This window comes from Barbus barbus, assembly GCF_936440315.1.
Source record: "Barbus barbus genome assembly, chromosome: 4".
Lineage (NCBI taxonomy): Eukaryota > Metazoa > Chordata > Actinopteri > Cypriniformes > Cyprinidae > Barbus > Barbus barbus.
In genome coordinates, this window is record NC_136732.1 from 13,985,281 (window position 1) to 13,995,779 (window position 10,499).

Genomic DNA, 10,499 nt, shown 5'->3' on the forward strand with positions numbered 1-10,499 from the left:
ACTGGGAAGGTTACGGTCCGGAGGAGAGAAGTTGGGTACCTGCTAGAGACATACTGGATCACTCCCTTATTGATGATTACAATCGACAGGTAAGGGAGTCTGGGAACGTTCCTAGGAGAGGGGGGTACTGTCACGGTTTATGAATCCATTGTGTTCTTCATGTCACGTGTACTTGTGTAGGTCTGTGTGTTACATGTCTCCTTGTGTTTCTGGTAATTGTCATTGTTCTGATTTGGTTTCTCCCATTGTCTCCCCCCCATCGATCTGTCTGATTTGGTTTAGCCCTCATTATTTTGTATCCCCGTCACCTGTTCTCATTACCCTCTCCAGCTGCTGCTCATCTTCTCTTGGCTACTTTAACTCACTGCAATCTCTCCTGTTTGTCAGATCGTTGTTTGATGTCAGTGGATTGTTTCATCGTGTGTTCGTCCTTGGAAACTCTGGTTTGTCTTGTCTTGGTTATCGTGTCTTTGGATGTTCTACGTTGGATCACTCTTCCCCATTCATCACCACGCTGACCATCAAAGTCCCTGCACCACCTACCCATCCGAGAGACTTCATTCATCTTTTCCGTTCATTTCTGCCATTGCACCGTCTGTCAATAAACTGGTTACTTGCATCTTTGTTTCCATCATCCTTGTGTTTCATAACAAGACTAGGCTAAGGTAAGTAACAATAGTTAATTTTAAGTTCACTGAAGTGGAAGAATAATAAACTTACACCTAGTTTTGAAGTCGACATGTTGAGGTTTTAATGGAGCAATGTATATAAATGCAGAATGATTTAAAATAAAAAAAGACACGATAATTTATAGATGACGTTTACGTTTCCATGGCAATCAGTCACTCAGTTTATGACGTCACGACATGCCCATGCTCGCGCCCGCGGTCCCGCGCTGTATCCATCATTCATTAGAGGTCGAGATGAGTTCAAAGCGACAAAAAACTCTTCAATCCTTTTTTTACGAAGAAGTCAAGCAGCGTAAGTTGGCATATGGGATCCGAATAGTGTTGCACAATGTTGAGTGACTCTGCCTATTGCTCTCGTTGAATAATTAGCCAGTTTTGATGTTCTTTATGTAACCCTGTTGAAATCATTATCATTAGTAAAAGTTATATAAATTGGGATTAATAATTTCCTAGTTTGATAAATGGAATTTGAGGGTAAAAAAGTTAAGAATCCTTGACCAGTAATGAGAATAAGAAATAAGAAAAAAACCTATTGTGTTATGTTCATGTTTTACATTTAAAAGGTTAAATATTTTTTGGTTAATAATATTTGTGAAGATGCTTTAATGATGCCGGTAAGAATAGAAAGAAAGGGTTACAGAAATGTTTTTCGAATTTCTTGTATTTCTGAAAGTTTTGTAATGAGCCTATCACGGTTGAGGTCAAAGTACAAGAGAGGAGGAGAGAGAGACGCGAGAGAGACGTGAGTGTGTGTGTACGGAGAGAAGAAAAATGTGGTTAAAGTTAATGTAGCTAATGCACCTGTTTTAGTGAAAGTGTTCAACAAGGACTCTTTTATTCACTTTAATGGTGATATTTCTGTCAGTGTGAGTGGCATACTCCGCACGCGAAGACTGAAATTAGTGCTTAGTGTTTTGCATGAACTTTGCTATCAAGCTAGCGGCCAGCGATCTCGAGTAGTTAAGTCTGTGTGGAACTGTCAGAGTGACGTTAATCAAAGACCCCGACGGAGCCGGATAGTGTTACCGAGTGTGGACTTTGCTGTATCGTGGACCATGTGACTTTCCTCATCAATCTTCTTCTCTTCAACTCTCTTCATCCTGGTTCCTATTCTGATGCCTTTTGATCCTGTCCGTGTGCGCTTACATCGGCTTTAAGTATATAAGGTACCACTTTTTGTTTGGCCTGTGTGGTGAAGCAGCCATTTCGTTTAAGGCTACAACGCACTCAAGCTACATTCAGGCCTGCATCATTTGAACATTTGAAGGGTATTTTCCATTTAAAATAGAGTTTTGCCGGCTATTTTATTTTCTTGGGCCCCATTGTTTGAATGTGAAGTTAAATACCTTTGTGATTTGACAAGTGAGATTATTAATACCTTTTTACTTTCTGATACACCTTTTCTAACTAAATCTGTCATTTTTATAAAACTGTTGTGGTCACTGATTGATATTTTAAGTTGACTAAGGGAAAAGGGTGATTTTTGAGTTAAATGTGAGAGTATTTATAAGATAAAAGTATTTGAAAGACATTGCATTTCTGTTTAAAGTGTAAATACTACTGCTTAAATAGTGATTTAGACGGAAAAGAGTATTTCATACACTGTGATAATACACACACACACACAAGTTTAATACTGATACATTTATTAGTGAAACTCACATATTGGTATTGAAAAGAAATTTAAAGAACTCAGGATAGCCACCTCTCATTATAGTGAAACGATATAGAGAGGCGCTACATTTATATGGAGGGGAAAAAAGCTGCCTGGACAAACATGCACTTATTTATTTTCAGTGTATTTTTCCGTAACTCTTTTGTAACGTCTTTTATTTTAACACGGATATATGTTATCAGAACCCTTCAAATAAGAATAAAGATAATGTTGAACTGAGATTTTACAGCGTTTGCAGCATTGTGACATGTTTAACTCCATTCTACATGATGTATTTCAATGAAGTATACAAGCACTGATCTGATACAGGACCGATCTTCATTTAGGGCTGCTCTGTCATTGTTGCACTCATTTGACGTTTTTATGTGTTGTCAAGAATGAACAAGAAACAGTCAGCCTAGGTTTGTTAGAGCAGAATCAGGACGACACGCAAGAAAAACACACTTCACAGGTGAGAAGAACTGATAGAGTGACTTTTAACACCTGGCTGTTTTTACATTGTATAAAATCTATTAATACACAAGCGTTTGTAGGATTATATATGGACCAATCATATAAAACACATAATTAGTCAAATATAGAAAAATAAAAAATAACATTAGTATGATGAACAACTTCTCAGCTATCATTTTTAACTACAGTATGCAATTATTAGCTTGCATATTGGTTGTTTATTAGTACTTAAGCACATATTAATTCTGTATTCTTCATGGCCATATTCTGCATCCCATAATCCTAAATTTAACAACTACAACGACTACCTTACAAGCTATTAATAAGCAGTAAATGAAGAGTTTATTGAAGTAAAAGTCATAGTTAATAGTGAATGTGTTTATCATTCTAAAGTGTTAAAAAATAATTTAGGATAAAAATGATTGGTTATTGTCCAGCAGTGTACTTAATTTATTCTTCTGTATGTCACTATTCCCTGTCTGTACATGTTTCAAACACTGCTTTATTTGCTATAGACAGAGGCAGAAGTGAATACAGATGAGAGTGAATAAGGCAGAAAGTTTCAGTGAGGCTTCAGAGGTAAAGATTATTTACAGCATTGTCTATGATAAGATATTTCTTTTAACCTAGACTAATCAGACTAATGTATAATAGAACAGAACAGAATAAAGGAGTATGTGAATGTGCAAGTATCCATTACTGTGTGCCATGTACTCTACATACAACACACACAAAATACAATCTGAAATATGTAAACAATAGTACCCTTATAAGGACATCTTTGTAACTTATACTCAAAAAGGTGCACATTAGTACCTTAGAATACCAATATGTACCGTAATGACTTTTGTACCGTTTGACTTATTTCACTGCTGGTTATACTCTGTATAATGGTGTATGTGACGAATAAAAATCTTGAATCTAATGTACAACTATGAAACTTTTTGGGGTAAATAAGGTACAAAGATGTCCTTTTAAGGGTACTGTCCCAGTGACAAGCTGTTGTATTTCTTTCTTTTTTCTCTCTTTCTTTCCTTCTGTTTTATAATCATATATAATAATATAATCATAAAGCATATTAAGCAAAAAGGTATGATTAAAAATAAAACCTGTCAATTAGACAAGGGTTAACTGAAAAAAAAAAAACGGGTATAACACTAGACATTCCGTCCCCCCCACTTTTGAAATGATGGCTACGCCCCTGAAATAATGCATGATGGCACATCATTTGTGAAGGATAAGCTTTCCATTATGTTCAGATATCTTCAAAATATTCATCTGAAAAGAAAAAGAAACCAGGTTAGAAGAGAACAATGGAGATAGCTTTTTTTTTTTTTTTTTTTCAAAGACTACCATTAGGTCACAGAATTGAAAAGATATTGTTTCATTTTGGACAAAATGCATTCAAGTACTAAGAAATATTAGGATCAACTCTTCCTGTTCTCACCTCCATGAGACTCTTGAGGGTTGTGCCTTGGCATAATATACTTGTTTTCCAGGACTTGCATGATTCTTTTCCACCCATTTTCTCAAAAATAAAAGGGGGGATCATTGCTCTGCCACATTTTATGCAGTCTCTCTTTTCTGAAAATAAAGTTGAATTTTGATATGTTAATAAGTCAGCTGTGTAAATTATCTATGTATAGTGTGAGTCAGATCATTTTCATCAATTAATTAGAAAAATGTTTTTGAATATTAAATATCTGTAATGTGAAAGTCATGTTGGAAAATAAAACACAAAAAAAACAAAAAATGAATGACAATAGATCACATTGTAAAAACTGGGGATTTATGGCAATTGTAACATCTGAAAAAAAATTGTTGAAAATGTACTCACTCTAAAGCCTTAAAAGATGTAGACCAGTTTGTTTCTTCAACATAACAGATTTGGAGAAATTTAGCATTACATAATTTGCTCACCAGGGGATTCTGTGCAGTTAATGGGTACCGTCAAAATAAAAAATGTCTTAAATGATGATTTTGTTTCTTTCAAAAACACAGCTTTTCACTTCACATAGCGACTGATTGAGTCATGTGGATTACTTGTGCATTATTGTGATGTTTTTATCAGCTGTTGGGCTCTCATTCTGGTGGCACCCATTCAATGCATTGAACTCACCAATGGATCCATTGGTGAGTAAGAGATGTAAAGCTTAATTTCTACAAATCTGTTCCAATGAAGAAAATTCATTAGGTCTGGAGGGTGAGTAAATTTTCAGCAATTTTTCATTTTTGGGTGAAGTGTTCCTTTAACCCACTTTGTGTCAATTAAATGCACACCTAAAATAATAGTAATAGGCCTGTAAATGGTACTAATTATTTTAGGTGTCAGGAAAAAAGCAAACAAAGGAAATAAAAAAAAATCGCTATTTTGAAACAACTATGGAGACTAAAACAAAAGAGCATAAATGGACTCTTTGTTGTTATAATGCGTTGAGAAAGAAGGTTATGCTGCTTTGAGATATTTAAGCATTGAGGGTAACTTACTGTTAAACAATGCTTCTCTGTCCAATAAGGCCTTTTGTTTCCCACATGTGACAGGAAGCCATTTCCTGTGTTTAGGCATGCTCCAGAGATTCTCTTTGGGAGAAGAGGGGAAAAAGCATTTCATCAAAATGAACAAATTATTTTACTATATGTTTTATTTTTGTTATGAATAATGATGGGAAGGCACACAAAGTGTCCATAAATGTGTGTTCATGCCAAAAGGTGTTTAATTTAACTGCAACCTGCTTTCGACTCTTGTGTACTGGAGTCTGGAGGGCTCTGAAGGTCTGGAGAATTTTTTAAAATACAAAGCAGAATGGTTTCAAAACTTAATGTAATTATTTAGACAGACAGATAAAAAGATAGATTAGTCAATCAATTATCTGACTTAGAACTCACCTCTCTTCATGTGTTTATCTGTCGTCCTCTGGCAGTCAGTGCTTTGTGATGATGGTCCAGCTTGGTCACTCTCAGAGTTCCTCTCCATCCTTCGCTTTTTAACTTCTTTTTCTTTTCCTGTGCCTCGATCCTCAGCTCTTTCTCTAATTTTTCTGTTTGGCTGACTCTTAAGAGCTGAGAAATTAAGAACTAGAATTAGAATGTGTAATATTACAATAAAACCACTCTCAGATGGAGACTAGCAAGATTTCTCACAGTTTTTCAGGGCTGCAGTGATTTCTGAGAGTTGAAAGTAACGCTGTAAAATATGCTCCTTGTCCACACATCGCCAGAACTTTCTAACATTCTTCTTTCCACGTTTTTCAATATGATCCAAGGCACAATACACATCATTATCGTCACCAGTGCTCTCAAGCTTTTGCTTCAAAAAAGAGAAGCAAAAATGTAAAATTGTAAACTTTTCTGCTTCTATATTAAAATATCATTGGTCTGAAATTGTAAGATCAAGTTTACATAGAACTTATCTGTAATGACTCCATTGTCCTTGAGTTGTCGGAAAAACATCAACGGCTCTTCTATTGTTGACATCTTTGTCTTGTTTTGGCAGAAATTATCAAATAACTCATCATCTGTAAAAAATCCAAAGTCCATAGTGCTGGTGGTGTTGTTTTTAATGTTTCTTCTGCTAAAAAAAGAACAGATTTAGAATAACTAAATTTGTAATGTGTACTTATGAATTTAGCAGTTCTGCACAAATAATGTTACATACTACGTACATAAACACTTTATAGGTAATATTAAAAACAATAGTTTTACAGAAACTATGACTATGAGTCTTTAAAGTGTGTTGCAGCAAATAGGAATATTGTGCCATCAGAGTGAGATAAATATACTGTCATGTGTTTAAGTAAAAGGATGAAATAAACAAAATTATTAATATATTATTGTTTTTTGTTGCAATGTTTAGTATTGCGTGTCAGAAAATGGCTTTGACCAAACATGCAATGCTTGTGTGCTCATGTCAGCTGTTGAACTCAACTGGATAATTTGATAGTTAGATGCCTTCTTATGATTTTTTTAATGACATTGTTATATAAATTTCATTGATGGACTGTTTTGTGTGTGTTTTTCTCCCCATGTGTTCCCTGTGACCCAGTTTCTCCCCAGTCTGATTGTGTTAATTTGCTCCAGGTGTGTCTTGTTTTCCCCTGATTGTCCTGTCTTTAAAAGCCCCAGTCCTTTCAGTTAGTGTTGGTTGGTTCTTGAATGTCTTCCCTGTGTTCTATGTTCCCCGTTGGACTATTAAAGACTCTAGATGTGCTAAATTCCTCGCTCCTTGGTGAAGTGTGACAGAAGAACCGACCAAAAACAGTTCCCTCCGGTTTTTTTTCTCTTTCCGTTGTGTTCCCATGGATCCCCTCGTCCGGCCCGAATTCCTCCTCCTCCTGCTGGAGCAGGGGGACCGATCTCTCGAGGACCATACCAGACTGTTCCTCCTATTAGCTAACGCCACCAGCTACCCGGACGACGCGCTCTGCTCATTCTATAATGCAAGCCTAAACACCGCGTACAGTGCGCTGTCGTTCGAAGATTGTCCTCAAGAGGATTTCGCCGCCTTCGTGGAGTGGACTCAGATCCTCTCCAGACCCAGAGCCCAGCCCACCATCTCCCCACGGTGCGGAGCACCAGCCCGACCCCACCGATGACGGAGAGCCATTTCCCACCGCGATCTGCGAGCCAGCGCTAAGCCAAGCGACTGAGCGTATGATCGCCCTGGAAGATGAGCCCAACCCGTCAGAGCCGACGACAGTGCCCATCACGAAGGAGCAAGCCGTGGACGGTGTGAGCGCAGAGTGGAGCTCCGCCCCCTGCACCGCGGCTGAGGGTGAGCTGATGAGAGATCTGGGACTGCTGGACAGAGAGGTGGCGTCAGATCCTCCAGTGCCTGCTCCTCGAAAATGCCCTCCTGTGCCCGCTCCTCGAAAATGCCCGCCCTCCCACCTGCTCCTGCCTCCTCCACCGCTACCGTTTGGCAGCCCCCCGCTCGCCCTCAGCCCCCTATCTGTACAGTGCGAACCCCGTGGGTCTGCCATCCTCCAGCGTCGCCGGGGCTGAAGTATCCCTCACCTCTGCCTCCGAGGCCCAGACTCCGCCTCTGCCCGTAGACCCAGTGGCTCCACCTCGGCTCCTAGCTCCCTCGCCTCCACCGTCACCCATCGATCCTCCAGCTCCACCGGGCTCCCTCGTCCCTTCATCGCCGCCCTGGTCTCTGTCTGATGGCCCCCTCCCGGGTGTCCGTCCTCCTCCTGAGCCTCCTCCTTAGTTCCCGCCCGCCCCTCCCCTTTGGATGTTATTACGGTGTGAGGACGCACCTTCCAGGAGGGGGGCGATATGTCAGGATGATGGACTGTTTTGTGTGTGTTTTTCTCCCCATGTGCTCCCTGTGACCCAGTTTCTCCCCAGTCTGATTGTGTTAATTTGCTCCAGGGGTGTATTCCAGAAAGCATGGTTAACTTACCTTCAGTTAACTAGGCATAGGGGAGAGTGGGGGCGGTTGCAACACTTTTTACATTTCCTTCAGTTTCTCAGCGACTGTTTGTATTAGAAATACAAAAAATATATATATTAAACCCATATATGTCACCTACCTGCCCATACTGTTGCAACATGTGTACATGTGATGATATGAAAGTAATTTGTACTTAAATGGACCCTGAAAAGTGTTGCAACTGTCCCCATATACAGAGGGGCAGTTGCAACAGTCATTTAGATGTAATAAAACTCATACTTCGGCATAATTTTTCAAAATTTTTTTTAGTTTATTTGAGACCAGAGTTCACTGAGTTAACTTATTAAAGTAAAAAAACAAAACAAGTACACAACCATGTAACACCTTTGTCAATCCCACAAACTGATGTAGGCCCTAACAATTTCATAGCACCACCAAAAGAACACAAACTGATTATGTCATAGCATCAAGTATTCACAATTCCCCATCTGACTCACAATTGTTGCAAACGTAAATGGAACCACCATCAGTGCAGGCTTCATGAGCCCTTGCCTTGCACTGCCAACATTGAAGCCACACCTCGCTCGGTCTGGAGTAGCTCTCCAAACAGACAATGCAAAAATCTTCTTCTTTCTCAGAGTCACTGTCCTTCTCTGTATGCTTTTTCTTCTCGGTTTTGGTTTGTTGGCTTGTTTCCAGTGTGTTTTTTTGTCAGTTTTCTCTTAACTTTTGTTGGCTTTCTCTTAACTTTTGCTTTCTCCCTCTCCAAAGCCTCCTTTTCGGGGGTGTCTGTCAAGATGGCCGATTTGCATTTTTCCCTACCGTTTGCTTTCGTTATCTTCCGTGGTCCTGCTCTGGGGTGAGGTCTAACAGTCTCAGGTGAGAACTCCGATTGCACTGGAGGAACTATAGTAGAAGCAGAAGTCCCAGCATGCACTGGAGGAACTGCAGAAGAAGCAGAACTCCCAGCTTGTACTGGAGGAACTGCAGTGCGTTGCAACTGTCCCACCCCCTGGCAGCCATCTTAAAACTAGTGATGCTAGCCTAACAAATTAGCTTGAACACATTGTACGTAAGTCTGTTAAGAGCTAAGAAACTGCACATTCAAACTATAAAGATCAATACTTAAACAGTTTAGACATTGTGACAAAAAATCTAGTTGTAAAAAAAGTTACTTTTTTACCTTGAATTTCAGTTCTCCCATAAGGTAGTTTCACATGTGGCTGTTAACTTCCAGAAAGAAGAAGGGGCATACTGAGCATGTGCAGTAGGAATGTCATGACTCCAGCTCATTCCTGATTGGATAAATCAGCAATGTTGCAACTGCCACACGTTGCAACTGTCCCCACTCTCCCCTACCGATTTGATTCCTCTTTCATGTATACCTGCGTTTAAAATACATATGCATGTGGGGTTGCAGTTATGTCGCAATACTGGAAATATTTAAGTTTTAAACCATGGAAGCGAGCCAATGGATATCACAGAAGCAACGTGCAAACTTTGCGCAATAGTTATGCCGGTGAACGTCTTAACTTCAGTCGTACAGAAAGTGAAAGTAAAAAAAACTGATGGAGTTTTCTAACGCTGCATTAACAGCGCATATTCTCAAGAAAGAGACGAATACACTTCAACATGTGCTGATAACAGTATAAACGAATAGACCTGTTTTAAGATCATCCACAACAACAACAACAACCCTACCCAGTTGAAAGTGACTCACCCTGATGCAGAAACAAAACTGAAAGGTGCTTTCTGGATTGTTATTTTGGAACTTGAGTAATTAAATGTGATAAAGAAAACAACAGATCGGGGAAAAAAATGGAATTACTAATAATTGCATTAATGTACTCACCTTGCTGTGTCCACGATTTTCTGTCTATTTCGCTGCTTCTCTTTTTCTTTTATGAAGTCAGTTTCGTACACACACATCTACTTTCCTTTTACATGCTCCACCTGACCACACCTTTCAGAAGACCTGCCTTCCTAACGCCCACCTGATCACTATTACAAAAACCTTCATATTAAAAATTATTATTAATAATAGGTTGTTAAAAAAAAATCAAATATAGCTTATATAGCTTATCATTTAGTTGTGCATGAACTGGATATTTAAAATATGAGAACGTGTTGACCTTGCAGTAATCATGACTTGCAGCCTGTTTTATTTAGTGACCTCACTCTTTCACACACAAGCAAAGAGGCACACACACTAGTCTTCTTTATTTCTTTTAGCGCTCAACCTAACAACCTTTCAGAAGGTCAACTATTCCACACGATCATTTTAATA

The 10,499-nt window shown here is 39.0% G+C and overlaps 1 protein-coding gene across 2 annotated transcripts; it reads right to left on the reverse strand.

Moving 5' to 3' along the window:
- Window positions 1-2,321: 2,321 nt before the first annotated feature.
- Window positions 2,322-10,168, reverse strand: LOC306868733 (uncharacterized protein). 2 transcript variants are annotated; one of them, XM_079415040.1, is made up of 9 exons: window positions 10,065-10,168; window positions 9,396-9,597; window positions 6,217-6,385; window positions 5,959-6,124; window positions 5,704-5,877; window positions 5,547-5,591; window positions 5,305-5,397; window positions 4,265-4,401; window positions 2,322-4,095 (listed from the first exon to the last, which is right to left on the reverse strand). In XM_079415040.1, the coding sequence occupies exons 3-9, from the start codon at window positions 6,352-6,354 to the stop codon at window positions 4,042-4,044; spliced, it is 807 nt and encodes a 268-aa protein (XP_079271166.1). In that variant the 5' UTR covers window positions 6,355-6,385; window positions 9,396-9,597; window positions 10,065-10,168; the 3' UTR covers window positions 2,322-4,041. The 2 variants fall into 2 exon arrangements, with proteins under 2 accessions (XP_079271166.1, XP_079271165.1); XM_079415039.1 differs by having other exon boundaries at window positions 6,217-6,388.
- Window positions 10,169-10,499: the final 331 nt, after the last annotated feature.

What these genes read in the sequence shown, in the direction of transcription:
- LOC306868733 (XM_079415040.1), bottom strand. Translation starts at nt 6,354, where the DNA reads ATGGACTTTGGATTTTTTACAGATGATGAGTTATTTGATAATTTCTGC. An exon ending in TCATTACAGATAAGTTCTAT is followed by an intron (nt 6,125 to 6,216) that starts GTAAACTTGATC and finishes TCTTTTTTGAAG; the next exon opens with CAAAAGCTTGAGAGCACTGG. An exon ending in AGATAAACACATGAAGAGAG is followed by an intron (nt 5,592 to 5,703) that starts GTGAGTTCTAAG and finishes AAAATTCTCCAG; the next exon opens with ACCTTCAGAGCCCTCCAGAC.